Below are 25831 nucleotides of genomic sequence, written 5' to 3' on the forward strand. Positions count from 1 at the left end.
GCACCATTAGAGAATTTTTGCTGGTTCCATATCAAAAAATATTGGTCTTAGGGATGGTAGTAATCTGGCAAAGTTTCATCCTTTTATCATCAAAGTGAACGATTCAGCATATTTTTGCACGATAACAGCTGGACTATAAGGGGACATTCATATGAAAACACAACAGCATTTTCGAGACTGCCCAGGTTGTTGGGACATTTTTGAGTTCCCAGAAAAACAAGTTCTGCTTAAATTGATAAACACTTGCATGTAGACCTACTTAAGGTCGGGAAGGACATGATACTCATAGGTGTACTTTTATGTTGAAGAAATTTCTATTTGGGACTTTTATCTGTCATCGTCTTTTCCAAAAAGAGGGTCGTTTAATAGGGGTTTTATTTACAGTGTTTTACTGAGAACAATATCGATACCTTGATGGCCACTTAACTGGGCGCGGTCGCCTGACGGTTGGTCACTTAATAGAGGATCGGCTTTGACAAAATGTTTGTTCCCTTCATCTTTTTTAATCTTCATGACCGAACTGTAATATTTCTGAACAATCTGACGATAGCTAATCATTTACAAGCTTAGCACAGAGTTGTCATTAACTGATAAAGACATACACACTTTCCCCACCATTTTTCATTACGTACACAATCCAATTTTCTGTTACAACGAAATAAGATAAGAAAACACTCAAAGCAGTTAAAGTCACCACGCGTTACAGACAGACAGACAGACTTCCTGGTTCCCTTTCCAGCCGACCGACTGACTGCCAGATTGCTTGACTGGTTGTTTGAGAGAGTGACCGTCTAATTGATCGATTTGCTTAATTCATCAATTGTCGATTGATCAATCAAGTGATCAATCGACAGATTAATTGATTGTTTGATTGACTGACTGATTGATAGATTGATTGACTAACTAACTGATTGATTGACTGACTGATTGATTGATTGATTGATTGATTGATTGATTGATTGCTCGATCGATCGATCGATTGGTTGATCAATCATCGGTCCCCAACCCACAGAGTAGGCTTAAAGGACAGGAGGATATCGACAAAAGTAAGCGGACTGACAACTGATTTTAAATGCTCGTTTATTTACCCATCAAACAAATACTGACTGGTTGACTCTAAATATTTCCCCATCCATATACCCAGCTTATATACTTCTCTCCCAAATAAAATCCGGCTATTTAGATCGTTTGGGTTCCATTCAGGCATCTCAGTGATCCATCATCTGCAAAAAGAGAACCATACGTTCTGTTTTAGAAGTGGGTTTATTCCGGTTTTAACCTGTTTAAAAGAATTTCCCAAAGAAACCCAACCTAATGTGAATAAGAAAGACAAAGGAATTGCGATATTCTAGGAATTGCTAACGTGAATTGGGGCTTCTTCTGAGAGCTCTCATGCATTAGTTTGTGTGACCATTCTCACAGCATACGGAGTTAGCGAGTGAATCCCTCAAATACCTCTATGCTTTTATGTCCCAGAGCGGTCATGATAATTTGCGGTCTCTTCGTTAAAACACCGGGGTTTTACCTCGATCGCCGTCATTTTGCTGGGATTCCAGTACAGGGATCTTTGGTCGCCCCACCCTCCTCTCCTGGTGCCGGTTGACGGTGCTACCCCCGTTTCTCGCTGCATACCTTAGCTTCCAAAGTTGTCGCGGACTCCTCCCATAACTTAGTTTACCGCGATGTGGTGATGGGTATGCAGTAATGATAAATTACAATTCAAAGGGGATTCACTATGGTCTACTTGACTGCAGCTTGTCGCTTATGAGGATGCTTACAGGGAGACTGTCGCCCTTGTGATCGACTTTCTTACTAACTGTCCCTTATATGATAAATAAAAATAAATTTTGCCGAAATCACTGATAACTTGCCTCGGTCATTCATAGTAACGGTAAACAAACATGTCTCCGTTGATCCCCTTGCCGGATCCATAACCAGTCTTGCCGACAGTGCATTTTGAGGACTTGCCGTACTTTTTATACGTGTTCTCGGCGTTATCGCCTGCCCAGCATTTCTTGTCGTCAACACCAAATACAGTGTAGCCGAAGAGCTTAGCTTTTTCACTGCAGTGCTCAAAAATGTTTTCGTTCCCTTGTAACGTATCAACGCTGGTATCGAAGGGGTCGGGTAGAGCTAGCGATGCTGCTTTGTTTACGTAGCAGCCCTTATCTTGCCATATACCTGTAGAGAAAATTGTGCGCTGAGTTAATAAAGCTTACAGTATACTTTTTATCATAGAATATCTTGATCGGTCACAACTCCCCGTTTCCTGATAAATCTGAGAGAGTGGCAATCTGGGCTAGCTGAGAGTCAACAGATTTTCAACCACTTGTATCGAAACTCAAAATACGGGTGCCCTTTGTTCAAGGGACTTAGAATCTGTATAGCTAGCTGCATGTAAGGAGGAGCTTTATAGTTTATATGAAACATTGACCAGACCTGCCAAAAGATACTTATATCTAAGTACATTTCTAGCCCCTCACTTACAAAATTGAGCCTAAATTGTTTGTAATCTACCGCCCACAGCCCACAAGTGTGAGACTGGGAGATGACTGACATTGCAGGCTAAAAAATTCTACACTAGCCGGCCGGATAAACAACATCGCCAGCTAACACCTGTCAGCTGTGCGAAGTGACGTGGTGACGTGAACCGTGAAGCTTTTATGTGGCCACGCACTTGCCAGCGATGAATAAATCATAAAAATTTTTAAAAGACGCCAAGGCTAAAGCGCATGAAACGAAAGAAATAAAACCAGTCTCTTTGTTTGAATGTCCTAAGCCTCAGCGCCATGTGTGCAAGAATTTTGATATTTCGGAAATTGAATGGCCCGCATATATAGCGCGTGTATCAGTGGCCCAGACAAACAAACTTGGTCTGCTTTGTACGTAGTTTGAAATAAGAGTATATTTTACAAGAATGTCGAAGCTGCAATTCGCAAAATTTAGGATTATTTTAGGAATAAACCCGGGCCTGAGATTTCCAAAGGAATATATGTGTTGACAATTTGTAGATACAATACAATTTTATGTTTTTAAAGCTTCATCTACACGAGCAATTCTTGTGACAATTTTTATTTGGTCGTGTAGATGGGGAAAATTGGCCAATTTTTATGTGACTAATATATCTGCTGAAAAGCTGGCGGGTAAGCTTTTATGTGACAAATAAAAGTTGTCAGATACGAAAAATTGCTCGTGAAGACAACTTGTCGCATAAAATGTGGCAAATATGGGAGAACATTGATGGTCCCCAATCTCCTAGTGGGCACTGCATGTCCACAGATCAAAATGGTGGCAAGGACGACTGACGCTTCCTCCAGTACAGGAATTTATTGGCCAGATCGGGTACTGACTTTGTTGCTAGTTGCCTTTAGGGAAAAGGAGAGTATCTGGAACACCAAAAGCGAGGAATACGAGAACCGAAACTTAAAAAAAAGGCACAATACGATAATGGCCGCACATTCAACGTTCCTGCTGTTCGTAAGCTCCATATTTTTGGGGATGACTACGCAGCCTGGCCTTGTTTCGGCGTATAACTGCTGTCCAATGTCATTACTGGCGCACTGCCTGCCAGTTGGGATTATCAAGCCTATTATGTTTAGTTGAAAATTTTGTTTCTTTCAGTTTTTAAAGTTGCATGCTTGTAAACTAACTAGGTGTAGCTAAGCAGATTGACCACTATACACAACATCATTGTCTAAGAGTACGATTAGTATACCCATAAAATTGCCTTGTATTATTACCTTCAACGTCTTTCATATAGACACGCATCGCATCGTGCTCTGATAGGCCGTAATTTATGCCTTTCTTCGTTTTTTTGCACAGTCCTGAAGTTCCATATCTGTCGTATGAACTGTCTGCGTCTTCACCAATCCAACATCTCTTGTCATCCATACCGAACAACGTGATACCTTTCCCGTCAGCTTCTGACATGCATGCAGCAAACCGACTACTTATCGTCCTAGCGTTCACTTTCAGGATCTCGTTTAGAGCACGGACGCTGTTTTTGTAGCAACCCTCTGCTTTCCAATCAGCTTTAATTTTGACAGAAAAAAAACAAAAAAAAACCAAAAAAAAACCATAAGGAAAATTTAATAACCCCAATTTTTTTTTCTTACAGGTTTCAACTATTTTCAACAAAGGGGCCGCATTTTGCCTTTGTACGCCATGAAGAAGGAACGAGAACTATCAACACAGGTAGACCAAACTCACAATAAGAAGTAGACTTATTTCTAAAGGTAATCGTATGAATGCGAGTGGAATTAGAGATTTACACTACGAATGATATTTGAAAATTATCTCAAAATTGAACAAGCCTTCAGGCGAGTGCACTTTAAAAGCAATTTTGTCAGTCTTATAATAAGACTGATTTGCCCATCGTTTCTGATGGAATGGTGCTCGTTATTTGCAAATGTTACGGTATATATTGGGACAATTACATATTTACTTTGAAACGGCATACAGCTACCTCGTCTTCCTATACGATTTAAAATGGTGTAGAAAATAGAATGGAATTCGAACCTTGTAGCTTGGAACATCATAATTAAAAGGCTTTAACAGCTGAAATGAAGTTGTTACAAATTCTGACGAAAGGCAAAAAGAAAAAGAGAAACGTTAACTTACGTCCACACTCGAAAGTCGCGCATTTTCTCGTCGCCTCTTCTTCTCCATCACAATCTTTGCCACCACCACTGGGTTTAGGATTGTTGCAGCTTCGTACCCTTATTTGTTCCCCTCCTCCACAACTGACGGGGCAGTTGCTCCATTCACCCCATTTTCCCCACTGGCCGTCCACTGGAGACAAAACAAATCTTTATCTTGACCGGGTGATATAATTTTAATTTCGCATTACATAATACTTAGTGTAACTTAAATTCAAGCTAAATATTACAATACTTATGAGAATGGATAATTTGCAGGTTGATGCGAGAGTTTCTTACCACTGTGTTGAAGTGTTGAGATTTGTGAATGTCAGTATGTTCGTTATAATGTCCTCAGGTGACTTAGGTGAAGCGAAACGCAGAGAAAAGCTTCCGGGTTGCTAGTAGGAAGTGTCATAAAGCCACAGATCAGGGCCTTACTTTTCTACTATAGCAAAATCTGTTTGAGACGCTTTTTCAACACATTGGCGCAAGAAACAAGTATCCGATATGACTTTGTCCATTCCAGTCACAAGCTATATTTCAGAGCATACTATCATATAAACCAGCTGGCCGCAAAAGCTGATGGGAATAGCGAAAATAGGTAAACAAGATGCAGTGCTGGACAAAGGCAAAGATAAGAAACCAGCTGACAATTAAAAATACGTTATAACTAAGACAACTAAGCGTCAGAATGCACCTATATTTGTCCTAGCAGGGGATAAACTATAGTAGAATGTATCAGGAAGTTAGTAATTAATGCAGGGGCGAATCCAGGATTTTTCAAGGGGGGTAGGGGTAGGGGCTGGCTGATACCTTAGGGAAGCAGAATTAATAGGAAATGTTTTTAACTGAATGAGAAAACAATTGCACAGGTCAATGAAAGAGCCTTTTGTGGGGTAGTTTTAGTTGAAAACTTAGCTTGGAAGTCTCATATATCTAGCCTAGCGGATAAAATATCTAAATCCATAGGTACAATTTTTAGATCTCATCTTTAGATTTTATTTTTCAACACCTGCTCTTCGCATGCTATATAACTCAATGTTACTTCCATACCTTAATTGTTGTAATCTATTCTGAAGATCAACTTGTAAAACTAACCTTCAAAGAATTGTAATTTTGCAAAAACGTGTGATTAGGACAAGTCCTATTATGATGCTCATACAGGACCTATTTTTAAGGAGCTCAACTTGCTTAAATTTCAAGACATTCATTTCATGCAGCTAAGTCAGTTTATTTTTCCGTTTGAAAACGCTATTCTCCCTCGTAAATGTGATAACATATTCACAATAAACAACCAAATCCATAATTGTTCAATACAGGGCATGCAAATTCCTTTCGTCTACTATTATGTTGAACAAATATCCTCAATTCTCCGTATTTTTATCGAGGTCCTAAATTCTTTAATTCTCTTTCACCTGAAATTTCTGGTTTCTCATAACTGGCATCTTTGAGGAAAAAACTTTAAACATATATTGTCGGTAACTATTAACTCTGTCATTAAATAAGGCTTGTCATTAAATTACTTTATCTATATTAGTCATCTGGTGTTTGTTGAGTGGTAACCTAAGCTTACAAGCCCCGCGGTTTTTATTTGGTTCCTTCGCAATTTTTTTTCACTCCTTTAATATATAATTTGTAGTTTGTATCTTCATTGTAATCTTGCATATTAAATTTTGTAATGTATTAATCATTGAATTGTAATTCTATTTTTGTTTGTGTGGCAAATCTTAAAACACAGACTTAAAAATTGGAACCTAATTGAAAACCGTTTTAGTAGAAATACTAGCAACGCTACGTTGTAGAAATTACAATGAGGTACCTGTCAAGAGAGTTTTCCCTTTTTTCTGTCATAATATCCATAACCTTTTTTCAATCTTTTTTTATGTTTTGCTCTTCCAAAAGGGGGGTGGCTAACCACTCAATCTACCCAATCTATCCCATCTAAATATTTTCATTTAAATTGTAATTTTTTCTTTAGCAAGAGTGAGTGCAAATATAGATTGATTATTATTATAAATCTGTAATGAAAAGCGTAAATTTTTATTTGTTTATAATTACCTGGACATTTCTTTATCGGTGGTGTGCACGTCTTTGTCTGGCTGTCTTGTCCGAGTTCTGAACAGGTTTTACCGCCATTCTGAGGCGCTGGGTTATTGCACAATCTATCGCGTGTCCTCTTGCCCTTCGTCTTTCCGCATGTAATAGAACAGTCGCTCCAAGATCCCCACTTGCCGTAACCTCCATCCACTGTAAATGATATCGAAGTAACACTTTGAGGAATGTCACGAGCACTGGCGGGTTTATTTTTTAGAACATATTCAGCTGGTACTCTAACTTAGAACAAACGCCTTCTAACAGATATCAACAACTGCCGGCACCGTACAAACAACTTATTCACGACATAAACAAAACCGACAAACGGACCTCTAACAGGCCGACTTCATTTGGCTAACAATAGAAGGATGGAAACTTACTAGAACCGACCAATAACTACTGTCAAACTTTACACGAGTCTTACAGCCAATAACACCATTGCTAAACTGACCAATTACTTTCAACAGACCAGACTTATAACATCATCGACTGACAAACGCTATTCACTTTCCCTCAGGTTGTCGAAATGTCAGTCACCAGCAACAATTCTTTTCAGAACTTCCCTCACCCAGACGATCACACTATGCGAACTACTAATACTACTGGAATTAAAAAAATTACAGTATATTCTCATGTTCATCTCCAGTTGAAGTTCAGTGTCCAATATTTTTCTATCATCTAACGTGTCATTATTAGTCACTCTGTTGTGTTCTATTGTAAATCCGCGAATCTCATCCGCTCTCACATCGTTTTCCGCCTGCGCGCTGCTCTTACAATTAGACTACTTGCCCTCGTTTTCTCTGAGTGATAATCAACTCGAATACGACTCGTTGACTGTTCGCTCATAGAAAACGAGGGCGAGTAGTCTGATTGCTAAATTGGTAACTAAGACTAGCAACAACACAGACCACATGCTACAATAAACTAAACAAGACGAACACTGAGAACAATAAATCATATATTTTTAACGAGTAGAGAGCCAAGTATTGAGGCAATTCGTAATACTTGTAGAAGCAAAGACATACATACTAGTTATATAATGTTTTCGAGTGGTATACCATGGTAATTTCTTAACTGAGGGGGTATGTTTTTAGACCAAGAAAGCACAACTGACAAGTGGATAAATAAACAATAGCCTCAATTGGACACGAAAGTATGCTAGGATATTTGTCCGCGGACATTATGTATTCCGAGAAGCGAACAGTTTTCCGAGAGCGTAACTCGAGGAAACCTATGAGCTTTGAGGAACAAATAATGTCCAAGGACAAATATCTGAGCATATTTTCGCGCCATATGGACTCTATTGTGTTTATTATCCTTAAAATATTACCCTTCACGCGCAGTTTTGAAAATTTGGGAATATCTTCGGATATTCCCCAGTTTTAGCTGGGGAATATTCGGTCACGTAACATGTTTAGACCGATCGCGCGCGAGCGAAAACATTTGATGGATTATAAGCCATGATATTACTCGACTAAGTTAGTTCAGGGGCCAATTCAATAACTAAAATCACTCGGCAATTAGTCTGTTCCATTGCCGGTCAAATAGTAATGGGATAGGCACTTTCCCGAATGATCCCGCACGATAACCCTTGAAGATTTTCGGGTAGTTTTATGGCTTGCGTTTCTGAAAGAACTTGCTGTCACATAAATTATTCTTTTTCTTTCTCTTCCAACTCCTCTTTTCCTTCTGTTTCGTTTAACATCAGAGGTGACCACACGCCTCGGTCGGCTCCCAATCAAAATCGAGTAGCGCGTTTGACTTTGTCAATATTTTTTTTCCAGTTCGTGATAGTGGCATTTTTTATTCCTCTACACTTTCAGTCACGAAATATCCCTCTTATTAGCCAAGTTAGCTCGGGACCGTACTGGGAGAATATCGGCCCTCTATTCTTTTGAGCGTACTGCCAAGATCTCGGGCCGATATTCTCCCAGTGCGGCCCTCGCGCTTGGTTAATACTATAAATTATAGCATGAATATTTTATACCCTACCATAGAAAATACAGTGCCCAACAAAATCAATGCAGGGCATGATGGGAAGATTGGGTATGAAATCTTAGAGTATAACACTACTTTCCTGTATTTTGATTGGCTGTTTTTTCTATGGCATGTAATAAAACTAAACATACGAAATATCATTATGTTTGACTGTGCATGTAAGTGGAATGTTAGAGCATCGCAATCATGTGTACAGCTTAAGCATTGGCACAGATACAAAACGATAGATTAAGTTGCTTCTACAATAAATCTGCAACAAATATAATGTTAACCTGGGCAACCGTTTTCATTGCAGTCTTTTGTCTCAGTCGGTGGTCCGAGATCTGAACAATCTTTCCCGCCATGTTGCGGTACAGGATTGGCGCATTGCCGATGACGCGCTTTTTGTCCTCCTCCACATGTGACGGAACAGTCTGTCCACTTCTCCCAATTGGTGTAACCTCCGTCAACTGAATAAAAAATTAAGAAATATCTTAAAAATAAACTTGATTTGGGGCGAGCCCAGTTCTTGTGTTAGGTGAAACTTTTTTGCCGTCGACTTTTTAAGATTACAAGTTGTCAAAACTGAAGTGTTTCAGTTAGCTTTTAGAAACAGCACCTATCCGAAGAGGTCAGAAAAGGTCTCATCAGAATATCAGTTATTGAACTGTAATACTGAAAACAACATTAATAGCACATCTTACCTGCACACTTCTGATTATTGCATTCTCTGCTCGAGGTATTTGGTCCCAGCTCCTTACAATCCTTTCCTCCGCCACTTGGTGGTGGATTGGTGCAAGTTCGCTCGCGAATTTCCATTCCACCTCCACATGTCTTTGAACACTTGCTGTATGGTCCCCATGCAGAATAACCACCATCCCCTGTGATAAGAGAAAACATTTTATAAATTGTTTTGGATTATGACCTGTCAACGCGGCGAAGTGCAAACCCATCAATTTGACTGCTTTCAAGATGAGGGGCTAGAAAGAAAAAAAGAATCTTACTTTAGATTGGACATATGCGCGTCAGATTACACAATTTTTTTTTGTCATCTTTAATGTCGTAGAAAAGACTGAAAGATACGATGTTTTGCCCTATGGATTGGTCATGATTATAGCAATCATGGTGTCAATATGTTTAGGTTTCTTTCCTTTGCTTTGAGTTCTTTCATATCAGTTGTGTTTCCAAATCATACATGTACGAAAAACCCTGGTCTTGTCATAATCGAAATCAAATTGGTCTTCAAACTATTAGAAGCCATAGCGGCAATTAAATTTTGAAATATAAATGTCCAACAATTATACACATTTAAATTACAAAGGTAATAATCTTGTAAGATATAAGTTCTTATGATTCCTACATTGATAACAAAAACTTTGAGATCAAAAACTTCGCGAACTGAGCTTGTCTTTGTCCAGTTTTGGTAAAATTCGGAAGAAATGAACACGATATAACCACTTGACTGAAATAGCCAAATTAGGATTACAGGGATAAAATTGACCAGAATGTTTGACCTAAACAATTCCACAGCATTAGGACAAAGCGTGTATCTGCTGGTAAAACACTTTTCTTCACATGCATCTGCAATGACAAAATTAGATGACTGCAATCCGATCTCGACACACGATCACTTCACAACGAGTTCGTGGGAGCTCTTCCGTTTTTCGCAGGTAAATGAAAATTATTTTTTCTACATTGGCACAAAATTAAATAGACGCTTACTGGGACATTCACTGGTACTGCATTTCTCTGTCTGAGTTGAGGGTCCGATAGTTGAGCAACCTTCTCCGCCATGCTGTGGTTTCGGGTTATCACATGTCCTGCTGCGAGCCCGCTGTCCTCCACCGCACGAAACTGAGCACTCGCTCCATTTATTCCATTTGCTATAACCACCATTAACTGAGTGAAAAGAAACACAATAAATTAATTGTCCAACTGATTAATTCAGGCACAGAAGACTGTTGTAAAAACACGAATTTGATCCGAAAGAGATTTTGATGCAATGTTCAATTTAACTTAAAATATTTTGTTACGGTTTTTGTTCTCCTGTGTTGTTTCCTTTTTCGGTTGTGTTGCTATTATTGTTGTTGTCGTTGATGTAATAATCCCTTTTTAACGCCAAAAGAAAAACGCGAGTTAGATCAAGGTTAAAAATGAAAGAAAGAAAAGGCTGTAGCTAACTTGAAATACGATAATCGTTGTAACTCAACTTGAAAAATACGATTGAACTTCGTGTGGTATGGCGTGACTCACACACACGATATAAATGAAATTAGCCTGATTAGCTTTGCGTCAATTGCACGATCAACTGCTGTTAGTCAGCTTTCTGAATAGAGGCTACAAACAATAGAGACTACAAACACGATGAACATAAACACGTAAAATATCGAGACCAATATCCAGCCATCTTGACCGAACGAGCTTGATCAATAAATGATTTACTATTCTTGTTATTCCTTCTTCGCGGGACACAGCGGGTAATCACGAGTGAGTATACAGAACATCATCTTGCCCGCTCGGGCAGCCAATCATAACGCAGGATTCGGTTCATGTTGCTTGCGCACGGAGCCAGCCATATAATTAGCTATCGTACTAAAAGCTAGTTCCGAAAACTACGTCCTCTGATCGATAAGCTCGCTTTCAACCATGGTGCACCACTTTGATTCCAAACTTAATATTAGCTTTAATTCACTGTTTTTTTTTAATAAATTTAATCTTCGATTAGATTAGTCCAAAATCTAGTTTATCTCCGATTAGTTAGTCTTCAGTCATGGAAAAAAGGTCCTTGGGACATTAATGTAATGCAACGAATTATCTGTGTTATACAACTGAAGTTTGAAAAAGCACTGATATCCTTTTAAAAACGCCTTGCTGTTCCCCCTCTCCACTCAATACAATGTTGAAAGTCAGGAGAAATTGCAGGTATGTACTAGATTTCAATATTTTATGTGGAGACGGGGAAGAGACTAGGTAGATGAAGTTGTATTTGCGTCTGGTGTGTGTGCAAAAGCGCCAAAAGAGCAAATTTGTTTGAAGACTCTTGTCCATGATTGTTGGTAAAGGTTGTAACGCGACGTTAAAATGTACACTAACCAGGGCAGTTCTGCTGGTTGCATTGTCTGCTTGACGTGTTCGATCCAAGTGTACTGCAGTCTTTTCCACCATATGCTGGAGGTGGATTAGTGCAGGTTCGCTCGCGAGTTTGCTTTCCACCTCCACACGATTTTGAACACGTGCCATAAGGTCCCCATGCAGAGTAACCGCCATCGACTGTAGATGAAACAAAGAGTTCTTAACGTTATCCACGTACCATGACGGATTCTTCCTTTTTCCCTTTAAGAAGACTCGTAAGGAAAGAGGCAACTGGATTGGAGGCTTCGCTATCACTGTTACTCTCCTAAAATCTCGCGCAAAAAACGTCAATTTCATCAACCTGTTCCCACTTCTGGTATCTATTTTGTACCATGACCATTTTTATGATTGAAAAAGTCACAGGACACTGTCATGCAAGGGCCTACTGACAGAAGTAATCTAACTGCAATTAACCTGATAAAGTTAACCTGAATTCTTGTCCTAAACAATTCCACAACAGCAAATTAAAGTTTGTTTCTGCCAGTAATAAGATTCTCTACGATTATATCGCTTTTGCAAAATTTAGTTGAGTGGAATTCGACTCGACACACAAACAGCTTTTGACAAGTTTATGTGAGTTCCTCCGTGTCTGGTGAGTTTAAATAAAATTTACTTTTTCTACAGTTACACAAAATTAAATAGATGCTTACTTGGACATTTACTGGTACTACATTTCTCTGTCTGAGTCGAGGATCCGATAGTTAAGCAATCTTTTCCACCATGCTCTGGCTTCGGGTTATCACATGTCCTGCTGCGAGCCCGCTGTCCTCCACCGCAAGAAACTGAGCACTCGCTCCATTTATTCCAGTTGCTATATCCACCATCAACTAAAGAAATATTGCAGACAATCGTTCGATTAAATAATTATCAAATGAATTGATTGATACACAGAAGATTAAATAAATGCTTAATATAACTGACTTATGTTTTGTGGCGTTTTTTGTTTTCGTCAGGTTGTTTTTGTTTGTTTGTATTTGTGCTGTGTTGTTATTATTGTTCCGGTTGTCTTTGTTGTTTCTTCTCACCGTGAAAAGAAAAAAAAGACACTTAAGTTGGCAATTCAACTATTTAGGTGTAAATGAAAAAGCTGAAGCTAACTAGCAGTAATGATGGTTGTAATTCGAGTTGAAAAATGCGATAAGACTGCGCCTGATGTAGCCAGACGATGTTAAAGAGACCTTACTGATGTGAATGACACGATCGGCGGTAGTTAGACCCCGTCCACACTACATCAGATGAATTTCTTAAAACGGAAGTTTCACTCTGAAAACGCATCAAATGTTTTCCGTTCACATTATGCTCGGTGGAATTTGAAAACGCAGCAATCGTCGGTCATTTTTGATTTGTAATTGAGGAAAACTCCATCGTTTTAGAAATTAAAGGTTCCGTTTTCAAAATGTTTTCCGTCTAAACGAAAAGCCGGCGTTTTCAAATTCCCCCGGTTTAAGGAACGTTTTCGAAAAGTTCCGTTTTCGCGCTGGATTAGTGTGGACGGTAGGCCTAGCCGTAAAAGTAAAGCTAGCTTAAGCTGCGTTTTCAAATTTTTTTTTTTCAGTACGCTACAGACAGAGAGGACGCGAAGAACGCTGTCGTAGTAATGAGCAATTTTGAAAGTTGTTTTCTCTTATCGATGAATCTACTTTCAGACCGGAAGCACCAGTTTGCGTACATATTTGAAATTTGCTTTTACTCCTTTTGTCATTTATGTGATTCAGCGCGTTCCGTTCGATGAAAAATGCTGGTTTCAATTTCTGGAAATTTCCAGTGACGAATGGAACAGCATTTGTCACAATTTCCGGTAAAGAGGACAACCTTGCCAGGTATACCGAGAGTTTCGGAAATTTCCTACGGGGAATTTTCGTTCCCTTTTAACTTCCTTCCTGAATTTCCGGAATTTTCGTTTGAGTGGTTCGAATTTCGGAAACTCAACGATTTCTGAATTTCCTGGAAAATTCCAATACCCTTTGTCCTCGTTTTGAAGTTTCGGAATTATTGGTTGAATAGAAAGCGTCCTCAGACTTGGTAACAGCTGTAACCCAAGGTTGGAAAACACACTTACTAGGGCACTCTTGGTTTCCGCATTCTCTGCTTGAAATGTTCGATCCAAGACTAGTGCAGTCTTTTCCACCATTTGCTGGAGGTGGATTAGTGCAGGTTCGCTCCCGAGTTTGCTTTCCTCCTCCACAGGTTTTTGAACACTTGCCATAAGGTCCCCATGCAGAGTAACCGCCATCGACTGTACATGAAACAAAGAGTTCTTAACGTTATCCATGAAGCACGACCGTTTCTTCCTTCTCCACCTTAAAGCTCAAGCATGTATGATACTGACCTTCCCTGAATTCGCAATTTGGAGAATTACCCGGCGACGTTTGCTGAAAGTTAGTTTGAATTTTGAAAGCGAGACGGACAGTCATCACTGAATTAAGCCGTTGCATGTGAATCAGGAAGTCCTGGTTTCAATCTTTGACCATTGTTTGAGCCAATTCATTCAACAAGAGTCAATTCAATCTCTGAGCATTTGTCTGAGCCAATTCTTTTTATGCAGGGCAAGCATGATTCCCTGTAGGTGTGTTTCACAGAGGGAATTGGCCATTTGTTCTGATCATTCCGCTCTTGGGCGAGATACCTTTACAATTTTGGAGACACTTCTAAACTACGAACAGAAGAGCAACCGACGATGGAATACCATAAACTTCAGCTCAGGCAATCATCCCACAAAACCAGAGATACACGCAAGGCTCAAGCATAATAAGAACGCGCAGAATGGAAAAAATCCGGGATTCTTGATTCCAGACAAAGAAACTGTCAGTCCTGTTTATTTTATTATTCTACTCATCATTGTTATAATTGTTACCTGGGCAGCCTCCATTATTGCAATTTTTGGTCTCTTTGTCAGGTCCAAGTTGTGAGCAGTCTTTCCCACCGGGGCTTGGGGCAGGATTGGTGCAGGAACGACTGCGGCTTTGACGCCCATTTCCACAAGTTACAGAACACTGAGACCAACCTCCCCACGCTGAATAGCCACCGTCATCTATAAAGTAAATGCATAATGCCCAGTAAAATTAGACACGATATTTGCGTTTTCTATTGCTTTTTGTCCCTGTCTCAGCTTCCAAAGTGATCCTCGCCAAATTGTGCAAGTAGAAGTTGAAGGCTGTCATAACAACAGCCGTGTTATGTTGTCTGGCATAGCTCAGAGTTTTAGAGCATCTGTCGGGAGAACCCGGAGTTTTTTGTCGAGCAACATGTTCATTGACTGGCTAGCATCTTGCCCATATTCTCAGATCACATTTCTAGCCAGCTTAACAGATGCCTGTCTCCAACTTCTCTAGCTGCACGTGTAAGTATTGCGAATCTATTTTTTTTTTTTAGTAAAAGGGACGAGAAAAACAAATTACAAAAAGATCATCTTACTTGTCTTGCATCCGTAAAACTCAGCCCTTAACGCAATGTACCCGTACCAGTCTTCTGGGACAATTCTCAAATACCTTGTCCTGATTGGCTTTTCTAAGTCATGGCCTACCACTGTGTATCGGTCACTGTTTGCCTTAAATGTCTTGACAAATAAAAAATAGAAACCAACTTTAACCATACTAAATAATATATTGCAAGCAGTAGTAGTTCTGTATATACTCCAAGAAGAAACTCCGAAATGGAGCGCCAACGTGACGGAAAGGAACAATGAATCCCACTTTGCCGAAGTTACTAAAAGCAAACCATATTTGGTGACAACTTTAAAAAACACCTAACCTTGGTAAATCCAGATGGTTGGTACTGTTTAAAGTAGGATCCATCAGTGCTGTATCTAAGCGTGTATTCCTTTACATATTGTAAGCTATCTTGGCGACCTTGGGTTTCGATACGTGTGACTTGTGTCTCGACTCCAAAGTCAACCTGGTAATATTGATTGTGGTCGTTTCTCTGTGCTATCCAGGCCCCGTAGCGGCGACTCTCCGCACAGAAGTGAAGCCGGGCATTTTCAGGTCCAGCATACGCATTGTACTGCGAAGAAGCTGACAATGCGGAATTTGGAAGTTTTCCGTTTTGCATTCCAAGCTGAATCTGACAAACGGGAACCTGAGGGATGGCAAAGCCTGTAAAGTAAAGTAATTAGGTTTAATATAGGTGTCGCCTTTGCCCTATAAGCGTACAACTCGTTGCAAGATCGTGACGAGAAATTAAAATCAATTCTTTCCCTGGAGTCACGTTATTGTGACGTAATTTGAAAAAAATATATGAAATAAAAATTCATAATTGTGCTTTAAGTAGGAAACTTGTTGCTAGCATAATAAAATAAAGTCGCCACCATTAAATAGAAAAATAGTACGACGTCTTTGAAATATTGCTTGACGAAATCAACACATTTCCACACTTTAACATGTCGGGAGCTTCATTAGCGGAGCTCCGGCGGCCCGAAGGGCCGTCAAGCGCAGTCCCATGCTCATAGAACTCCGTGAATCGCTTTTCTCATGGTAAAAATGGCATTGCTCGAGGGCGCGTACGCATGACGACGACGCCGTAGCGCAACATGGCGGCCATACTCCAGCTAATGAGATGACCGAGACATCCATGGACATCCATGTTATATTCAGTCGACACCTGCCAAAACAAGGTATCCGCTGACCAGTATAACGTGACCATATTGCGGGCTAAAGTTTAGAGTGCATCAAGGTCACGCGTGTTTTTAAAGTTGACCACTGACCAACTGCTGGTGTTACGATTGGACCGTGTGCCCACGCCACGTTAACTTACTCTAATCAGTCCCACGTTTTTACGGATTAACGCAAACCCAGGATTAAAAGTTAACCAAATATTTAATTTTTCTTGTATAAAAATGTTTTCCACTACTAACGTTTTGCATAGTTTGAGACTATTTAAACTAAGAAGGCTAAACTATAGAAACAGAAAACCTCACCACAAAGATAAAAAAAACTTAAATCAAAATTCTCGCTTATCCTGGGTTAGCTTAATCGGGCTTTGAACAACTCGGCCCAGGAGCTCAGCTTTTAGGTTTGACTAAATCTTTATGTTATTATTGATAGTAAGGTGCTTCATATTTTCCTGTCCATATATTAGAGCAACGTCACTTGATTACAACTACGATAGTTCCACTAACTCGTAGATCTTATACAGAAGCCTCCTTTTTTTGCTCAGTTATGTGTTTGCAGCATTTGTCTTGAAAAGCAGCAGTATTCTTGGAGTGCTAAATCCCATATAAACCATATAAATCCCACAGTAGATCAAGATCTCCTCCTAATGATATTTTTTTTCTTATAATCCATCAAATATTTTCGCTCGCTCGCGATTGGTCTAAACGCATTACGTTACCGAATATTCCCCAGCTAAAACTGGGGAATATCCGAGTATATTCCCCAATTTTCAAAACTGCGCGTGTTGGGAAAGATATTTGAAGGACAATAAACTCAATGGCCTCCATTTGACTTTGAAAATGTGCTCGGATTTTGTCCTTGGACATTATCTGTTCCTCAAAGCTCACAGTTTTTCTCTAGCTACGCTCTCGGAAAACTGCACGCTTTTCGGAACAGATAATGTCCGCGGACAAATAACCGAGCATATTTTCGTGCGAAATGGAGGCTATTGTTTATTTATTGCCTCACAGGGTTTGAACGCTGGGACATTTGAATCATCTCAGCTTTCAAGTCAACGCCGATTACGAACATAAATCGCACATTAACAGTGAACAAAGCCTTTCACTAACCTTCTGTGCATCCATAAAGTTCAAATCTTAGAGCCATGTAGCTGTAGTACTCTTTGGGGTGAATACGTATGTAGCGCGCAATGATTGGTGGGTTGAGAATGTGTCCAACAATTGTATTTCTGTCTTTATTACCAGGGAGAACCTAGCAAGAAATACAAAGCAAAATGCACAAAAACATATCTTTGAGTCGACTGAAGGGAATCACTTGAGGCTGCGATACTTCTTCTGTTTTGTCCTAACGATTGAAATTTTAGAAAATGAAATCCAGAGAGTGATCATATTATGCAAATTACAGAGAGATCGAACGAGAAGGGACTGAAGGGAGCATAGTTGGTATTGAGACGGTCCGGCAGGGTGCATTTGTTCTGTTGGGCATTTGTTTTACACTGCATCTACCTGGTTGTTATTGTAAGGAAGGAATGGACCTCCTTCAACGCTGTAGGTGATGCAATAGCTTTTCACCCACTGGGATGAATCTTCTCTGCCCTGAGTTGCTAAACGTGTTATCTTTGTAATTTTTCCCAAATCAACTTGAATCCACTGTCCAATGTCCTGAGTCTTAGGAACCCACGCTCCAATGAAGCTCCCCGACTTCACTGTGTTAAGTCTGGCACGTTCTGCACCATGGTACTGATTATAGATTGTAGTGGCAGTAATAGCACTGTTGGGTATATTTCCACTCTTCATTCCAAGTTCTGACTGGCATTCCAGTATCGGGTGTTCGAATCCTAATCAAGAAAAAATGTGAAAACAAACAAATAGTGCGACAGTTGTATCTACTTTGCACGATAACAGACAAGTCAATCAAAAAGTCTGGCCAGTTATAAACTCGGCATATAAAACAACAGACGTTGCGAAGGCAACCAGAAGCGTCGACATCTTACATAGTTTTTTAAAAGTTATTGCGGGGCGTGTGAAAAAGGCGTTATTACCACGCTTTGGGTTGTCGACATGAACGGTAGAAAGTCATGTTTGAAATTACCAAGAGAACGTTTTGGAAATACCATTTCTAACTGATATCAAACTGAACTTCCTAAACTCATCATAGATCCTTGCAAGTTTCTGCGAAGTTTCGATTATGCGATCTTGACGAACCAAAATTCTTTTGATATCGTAAAAGAGGCTGTTGCGATGCTGCAGGAGTAAAAGATCATAGTTGAAAATTGAGTTCAATCTCTTTTCTATCACAATAGTGATTTCTGTTGTTTTCTTTTTTTCGCACAGTGTCATCGTGATCTGATCAGTCAGTTCGTAGTTCCTGCTAAGAAATATACAGAAAGCTTTAGGTAGTTTACACATTTTGCTTCATTATAATGCAACTTCACCCTATAGAAAACAAGGCGATAAACAAATACAATCGACTGAGTTTTTCCTGAGCGCAAGAAATACAATTCAAAACTCAGTTAAAGGCTTAAAGCAGTAAACATTTTAGTGAGTAGCACAGCTACCGCAAGACCGAATGGCGCTCGCCAAAATACTTTTAAGCTCGTAAAAATATACAGTGACACTGCAGGCTATTATATATAGAAATATCTATATACTTCTAGTTATTCATGCGAAAAGATTCGTTATCCTTTCGGCATACTTAAATAAGCGGTAGATAAAAGAGGTTTTATACTAGTATACTAATGCAGATGCTGTAATCTGATTGACTGAGCCATTACACACTATCAGGCATTATAGTTCGTCACTAAATTTTCTACGATTCCTATTGGTTTGAATTGATCACGTGACGCAATAGTGTTCATCCACGAGGAGAAACTATATCAGCCCATAGTGGCCGTCCGAGGAAAATATCCGGATGGATAGTACTCATTTATGACAATTTTTCTGAAATTGTATTAAGTGTGTTTTTGCCTGTTTTCTTTGGAAATTTGATGTTCTTAAAACTAGCATATTTGCCCTCGAAGCTTCGCTTCTCGGGCAAATAGTTGTTTTAAGAACATCAAATTTCCCTTACTATTGCAAGACAAATTTTTCTTGCAATAGTGAAGGCACTGAGGAAATGTCTTAACAGGCTCACGTTGTCTAGGGTTGGACCACAAACCTAAGATATTGGAAATTTCCACTAGCTTCCCATCCATGTTTCATTAATTTTTCATACTCTCCATTCAAACAAACAGCTTTCGCGGAAAAATAACCTATCCCTATAGTAAAAGCACTGTTTTTATACTTGATTACTATAATATGGCTATTCCTACCATCTCTGCAGCCATAGAACTCAGCTCTCATTGAAATGTGAGTTTTCCATGTCTCTGGGTGAATACGGATGTAGCGAGCAATGATGGGCGTTTCCAGGTCGTGACTAACAGGTGTATAGCGATCATGATTTCCTTGAAATACCTGAAGGGAATAAAATGAAGCCACACATTAGCACGCGCATGCTGTTGGCTCTCTATTTACTCAGTCACGTGATCTGAAATTGACCCATTGTGCACAAGTCAGGCGGCATTCTTCTCCTGATAATAAGCAACAACAACGAGAACGTTGTCAAACAAACAGTTAAATGAATAGTTCAAAAGCTTAATTTTTAAGTCCGTTATCCATCTTGCGCGGACGTCTCTAAAAAGGCCGTTCATCGCCAAACAACAAAGCGCGTGAAACCGGCGTTCTAGTTCTGCGTACTTTTGGAAAACAGGAACTACGACGGCTAAATTTTGTTTCCAATTTTATGTGAAAAAAACGCCGTCGTCTACGTTTATCTCGGTCATTTTTCAGGCTTAAGAATCTCGCAATTATCGATAAACATAAACAATCGATTCCTACCGATAGGTCGGCCGACACACTAAGGACCTTACGCAAAACACGACAGCAACAGCAACGAGAACGTCACCAAACAAAAGGTTTATTGAGCAAAACAATGGCTGTGCACGTGCATTATAATTCTTGGTACATTTCTTTGCCGTCCTCTGGAAGACAGCGACGTGAAATGACCAAATCCTGTGTTGCCTGGAGAACGTGAGCCACAACGGCTAATGTTTCGTGTTTCTATTTGGAACTGAACGCATTCGTAGCATATTCAGCAGGGGCAGGTTTTAATACGGACAAACACACTGGATAGTTTCAAATAAATGCAAAATTCCAAAGTAAAATAGAAACGCATTTTTTACTAGGCGTCGTCCTCACCGTCGCCGTCGTATATGCGTAAGGTCCCTACTACCGACACGTCGGCCGACATATTACAAACATCTCGGCCGACACACTACCGCCGACACACCGTCGAGCGACACACTACTAACACGTCGGATGAGACAATACCGACGAGTCAGCCGACATTTTACCGTCATGTCACATATATGTTTCTGGAACAGTTATCACCGTTTAACTTTTACTGGGTCTATGCAGTGTATCGAATGGTCTAAGAACTATACTACAGCGTCCAGTTTCAAATAGAAACGTAAAAAAAAAAGTAGCCTCCTGGTTCACCTTCGCCGCCAATTGAAAGAGAGATAAGTTGGTCATGTAATGTGCAGAGAAAGGCTAATAAATGTGCATTACACTGCTCATTCAATGCAATTTAGTACTAAACGTTTCTTGAGAACGCAACAGACTTACAGATTATCGCTACGGTAGGTTTCAGACACTTATATTCCAGAAATCTCCAGATAACCTGTTCAAATCGTAATTTAGATATCTGACATTTGTTTTTTTCTTCTTTTTTAATTTTCGGAGTTTTTGTATGTTTGTTTTGTTTTGTTTTTTTGCTATTATTTTTTTTTATCGAAAATCTTCCATTCCATTAATCTTTTCCCCACTTTTCTTTCAGTCAGAAAGTGAGAAAACCTTGGTTTAAGAGATAAAGCGTTTGAAAAATACTCTATTGCGTTTATGATTGCAATTTTTCCATCCTGTCATAAAATTAAACGTAACTCTTATAGAGGCATAGCTTCAAAATTAAAGAGCAAAATTCGAGGGTGCATGGAGCAAAAATGTGAAACTCGTTGGGTATGTCGGAACGAAGGAAATTAGTGTGAAGCTACTAAAGATAGTTAAACATATTTTCAGTAAAGTAATAAGACTTCGATTCACCATGCAATCTCAATGATTTCGATGGCTTCGAAAATGGTGGGGGCTGACTGACATGAAGCAAATATAGTTTGCCCTCGCAGATTTATTTTAGGCTGCGTTTTATTAAATCATTTTGCACAAAGATCATGGTAACCAATCACTTTGCTAACAAAATTGGTTCTCTATCTCGATCTTTAGGAGTTAAATGCATTTAAAACAGCTAAATTACCTTTTTTGTACCACCTTTGTAAGTTTTGAAAAATACGTCATTAGCACCGTATGAAAGGCTGAAGCTTTCCACCCATTGATCGGCATCTTGTCTTCCTTGAATAGCAACTCGAGTTACTTTTGTCCAATCACCAAAATTTACTTGAAGATACTGGAAGACGTCATTCGTTTTCGCCGCCCACGCTCCAATTCTCCCTGATCTATACAGGAAATGTAATCTGCCATTAATGGCCTTGTATGCAGTGCTGTATTCACTCGAGGCCGTTATCGCCGAGTCTGGAATTCTTTCATCCTGCATTCCAAGGGCTTCAAGACACACTTGTGGCTTTGGGGTCGAAAAACCTTTTGGAGTAAATGTTTAAAACCACTGACTATAGTTATGTGGAAATATTAAGGGAAGAGAATCAGCGCCACGAGAACAAGGTAAATCAAATTAAATTGAAAATTAAATATGTTAATTGACCACTCCCCCAACGAGGCTTTGCAGGGCCAATGAAACTAAATGATGAAACAAATAATATATGCAAATGAACATAACATGGTTAAAAATCCGAAATGGTGGGAGGCAGACCAGTTGGCTATTTACAAGCGTGGCCGAGGAAGCGTCTACCGAGAAACAATTCCAGCTTAGTGGTCAGAGCGGAACTTGAACCCGCGACCTCTGGATTTCAAGTCCGGCGCCCTAATCACTCGGCCACGCTGCAACGCTGCCTCTGGTATTCTATAAGGAGTTGCAAGCGTATTCGCAACAATTAAGTAGATACCCGGGGTCCGTTTCGCAAATAGAAGGTCATGAAACGTTTTCGCACCCGGAAAGCCATGACAAAATCTCAAACCTTACAAAGCTATTTTATTCACATATTCTTAATCTTAACAGAGGTTCGCTTCATGCAGGAAGTTAAAGGCGCATACAACTCTGTTTTTAGACACGGCGCACATGTACAGGTTAACTAAAAGTGGCTTTCCGAGCCCAAAAAGGTTCCGGGGATTTTCTGGCCTCTATTTACTTAGTGTTGTACGAAATGGTAAACAAACCTTCTCTGCATCCATAAAACTCAGCACGCATGCTTATATGACCTTTATAAGTTTTGACACGAATTTGCAAAAAGCGTGCGATGATGGGTGGATCGATCATGTTTCCGACAGGTTCATTTCTGTCAAGGTTGTTGCCGGTAAATACCTAACGAATTGAAAGAGAACGATATTCACCTGAGATAAAACTGTGTTTAGTACGCTTCGTTGGCTGAAAAAAAGTATATATTATCTTGCTAACTGGTCTCCGAGGGTAGAAATTTTAATCTTCATTTCATTTTTCCAAGCTAGTTTCGTGTTTCCAGCAAGTATTTCCGACGTTTGAATTTGGTTTCGACAACTTACACCCGATCGAAGGCATCTTTTTATTATTATTACTATTCCTGCCTCTAAATATCCCCCAAATATCACCAGAACATCTTCAAGAAGCTTAGGTCTCTTAAAATAACATTAAGAGAAGTCAAGTTGGATCAAAAATATGACCGTGGATTTCTCTTCATACGTGACTCACTCTTGATTTGGTTAAGTGGAGGTGCACGAGAGAGACAAGTCTTACTGTTAGAAATCAGTATTAACATAAGCTGATTTTTTTATTAATTTCTATCGATATGAAGTTACTTCAGTTGTATCTTTAAAGAGACGCTGCTTCAAATTACGCGGCAATTAAAGTTACAGGTCGACCTCAATGAAAAGTTGACGCTTCGTTGCGATTCGATATTCCGCTTATACAAATGTAAATTATTAACTTGTCAAACATAATTAAAGAAGGAGTAAAATATTCCTTGCCTGACCATCCCGTTCACCATAAGGTGTAAAAGACCCGCCATCTACACTGTATGCCAACGTGTAGCTCGACACCATCCAGTTAGCATTCGATCGACCTTGAGTAGCGACGGCAGTCACTTTGGCCACCTTACCCAAGTCAAACTGTAGAAACTGCTTAGCATCATTGTATTGCGCTGCCCAGCCTCCTGCATAGCTTCCCTCTACTTCTTTCCGCAGCCTGCCCCGGTCAGGTCCGTAATATTGATTGTACTGTGACGATGCCGCAATGGCAGTGCTTGGAATTTTGCCGCTCTCAATACCCAGAGGATCTTGGCATTTGATTTGTGGAGGTGTGAAACCTTAAAAAGAAGTCATAATAGACTGTTTTCGATCTATTAAAATTCAGCTTGGCAGTGAGGCCTAGAGAATGCAAACAAAGGAAATTGAATGACATGTTTATTCATTTCTTTTGTTTTTGTCCTCTAGGCCTCACTATCAAGCTGAATATTAATACATCGAAAGTGGCCTATTGAGCAAAACCATACATTTCAGCGCAAGTTTCCAATATTGATAAGTAAAATCCACAACCACTTCAAAAAGATATCATGCAAATAACTGTATAAGAGGAATATCATGTGATCCATCATTCGAAGCACTATTACTGGTATTTGTTAAATAAAGAACATGAAATATCATTTGGTGCTGTTCATGCAGCTATCAATATCAATATGTTTAAACAGGTTATATAGATTGAGTCAAAACACAATGATGTAGCGAAAACTCTGTAAGAATTAATCAATAGAAACAAGGAGGAAATTCTGGGACACTTTTAACCGAGTAGTAACTTTAGAAATTAGGGAACCCACCTTGCCGGCAACCATAGAACTCTGCACGTAACGATATGTAACCACGCCAGGTCTTAGGCTTGATACGAAGGTAACGGGTTATGATCGGATTCTTCAAAGCATGTGTTACTACTGAATATTGATCGCTATTTCCGTTAAATATCTTTAAAAAAATGGAATGGAAAAAGATCATTTGTATATAACATGATAAATAAAATGGAATTAAAGAAAAGAGTTTACGGGACAACATGTTCCCTTACGAATAGTTTTGATACTTATCGATTTTTAAAGATCAACGTATTATAATCATTATTATACATGTAGTTGTAGATAAAGTGGGTCTAGGTAACCATCTTAGTTTGTATTACTAACTTTTCATTGTTTATTTCTTTCCTATCCTGTCTGTTTAATTGCAAATTAACAATACCCTAGACAAACTGGCATAAATTTATATAAAACATTGTAGCCCGTGTGGAGGCTGGGTGGTCTCATGGTTATTGCGCTCGACTCCGGATCAATCGAGCGGGTTTGAACCCTGGCCGGAGAAATTGTGTTATGTTCTTGGGCAAGACACTTCATTTTCACAATGCCTCTCTCAACCAAGGTGCACAAATGAGTAGCGGCGAATTTAATGCTGGGGGTAGCCCTGCGTTGGAGTAGCATCCCTTCCAGGGAGGAGTAGAAATATTCTAGTCGCTTCATGTTACAGAAATCGGGATGAGCTCCGGGCTGTAGGACCATTGGTTCGTATGCAGACTGAACTTTTGTTACCTTTACTGCAGCCTGTGTACAGGAAGCCGAACACAAGGTCAAACACAAGTTGACCCATTGTGTAAAAAATAATCATAGAATACCTTGACTACGCCATCCTCTTTGTAATCTTCAAAGAACACTCCATCGTAGCTGTAGCTAAGACTGTAGCTCGTTACCCACCACCCTCCATCCTGTCTTCCTTGAGTCGCCACCTTTGTAACCTTAGTCCAGTCACCAAAGCTCGCTTCAAAGTATTGAAACTCGTTATTTGTGGAGACAGCCCAAGCTCCGTACTGGCCTGATGATGCCTGAAAATGTAATCGACCGTTTCTTGGTCCCATGGAGTTTACATTGTATGACGTGGATGCCCTCAGAGCGGAGTCTGGTATCTGGTTGCTTTGCATTCCAAGAGGTGCTTGACAGGTGGGTGGCTTTGGCGTTGTGAAACCTTTAACAAGCGAAACAAAAAGTTAAAGATAACTGAACCAAGAGCTGTAAGCACTAGGAAAAGTAAACCAGGTGAAACTAAATGTTGAGATTATATCAAAATAAGATGAAAAGTAGATGCTTTTTTTGTATAAATTTCTCACTATCATATACTCTCATCCAGGGCTTTCTCGATATTTTTTCGTTCTTAA

At 39.6% G+C, this 25831-nt stretch overlaps 3 protein-coding genes across 3 annotated transcripts in view; all 3 read right to left on the reverse strand.

Annotated features, from left to right (window-relative positions):
* LOC145491293 (uncharacterized) lies at positions 1-19860 on the reverse strand. The gene is made up of 17 exons (XM_081470460.1): positions 19764-19860; positions 17959-18290; positions 17563-17704; positions 15594-15937; positions 15258-15399; positions 14698-14874; positions 13903-14079; positions 12494-12670; positions 11805-11981; positions 10434-10610; positions 9416-9592; positions 9005-9181; positions 6699-6887; positions 4621-4791; positions 3741-4031; positions 1872-2181; positions 1-1223 (listed from the first exon to the last, which is right to left on the reverse strand). Exons 1-16 carry the CDS (start codon positions 19792-19794, stop codon positions 1877-1879), a joined length of 3186 nt encoding a protein of 1061 aa, XP_081326586.1. The 5' UTR covers positions 19795-19860; the 3' UTR covers positions 1-1223; positions 1872-1876.
* Positions 19861-23383: 3523 nt separating this feature from the next.
* On the reverse strand, positions 23384-25181 carry LOC145489529 (EGF-like repeat and discoidin I-like domain-containing protein 3). The gene is made up of 3 exons (XM_081468512.1): positions 25041-25181; positions 24462-24603; positions 23384-23954 (listed from the first exon to the last, which is right to left on the reverse strand). Exons 1-3 carry the CDS (start codon positions 25179-25181, stop codon positions 23590-23592), a joined length of 648 nt encoding a protein of 215 aa, XP_081324638.1. The 3' UTR covers positions 23384-23589.
* The window catches only part of LOC145491292 (uncharacterized), a 34834-nt gene continuing 33820 nt past the window's right edge, over positions 24818-25831 (reverse strand). The window contains exon 19 of the mRNA XM_081470458.1: positions 24818-25641. Coding sequence (XP_081326584.1) covers positions 25250-25641 — 392 coding nt within the window. The 3' untranslated portion in view covers positions 24818-25249. The remainder of the gene's footprint in view (positions 25642-25831) is intronic.

The sequence above is a fragment of the Orbicella franksi genome, chromosome 6 (genome assembly GCF_964199315.1).
Source record: "Orbicella franksi chromosome 6, jaOrbFran1.1, whole genome shotgun sequence".
Taxonomy (NCBI): Eukaryota; Metazoa; Cnidaria; class Anthozoa; order Scleractinia; family Merulinidae; genus Orbicella; species Orbicella franksi.

Bases quoted from the DNA above. Each gene is read 5' to 3' on its own strand.
- LOC145491293 (XM_081470460.1), bottom strand. From the start codon at position 19,794: ATGAGAGCTGAGTTCTATGGCTGCAGAGATG. The intron at 17,705-17,958 runs GTAGATGCAGTG...ATTTCTTGCTAG, and splicing joins TTCCTTACAATAACAACCAG to GTTCTCCCTGGTAATAAAGA. The intron at 6,888-9,004 runs GTTAACATTATA...TATCATTTACAG, and splicing joins CAATGAAAACGGTTGCCCAG to TGGATGGAGGTTACGGCAAG.
- LOC145489529 (XM_081468512.1), bottom strand. From the start codon at position 25,181: ATGGTCCTACAGCCCGGAGCTCATCCCGATTTCTGTAACATGAAGCGA. The intron at 24,604-25,040 runs GTTGAGAGAGGC...ATTTTTTTAAAG, and splicing joins CTACTCATTTGTGCACCTTG to ATATTTAACGGAAATAGCGA. The intron at 23,955-24,461 runs GTGGGTTCCCTA...CTTCTTTTTAAG, and splicing joins GTTCTATGGTTGCCGGCAAG to GTTTCACACCTCCACAAATC.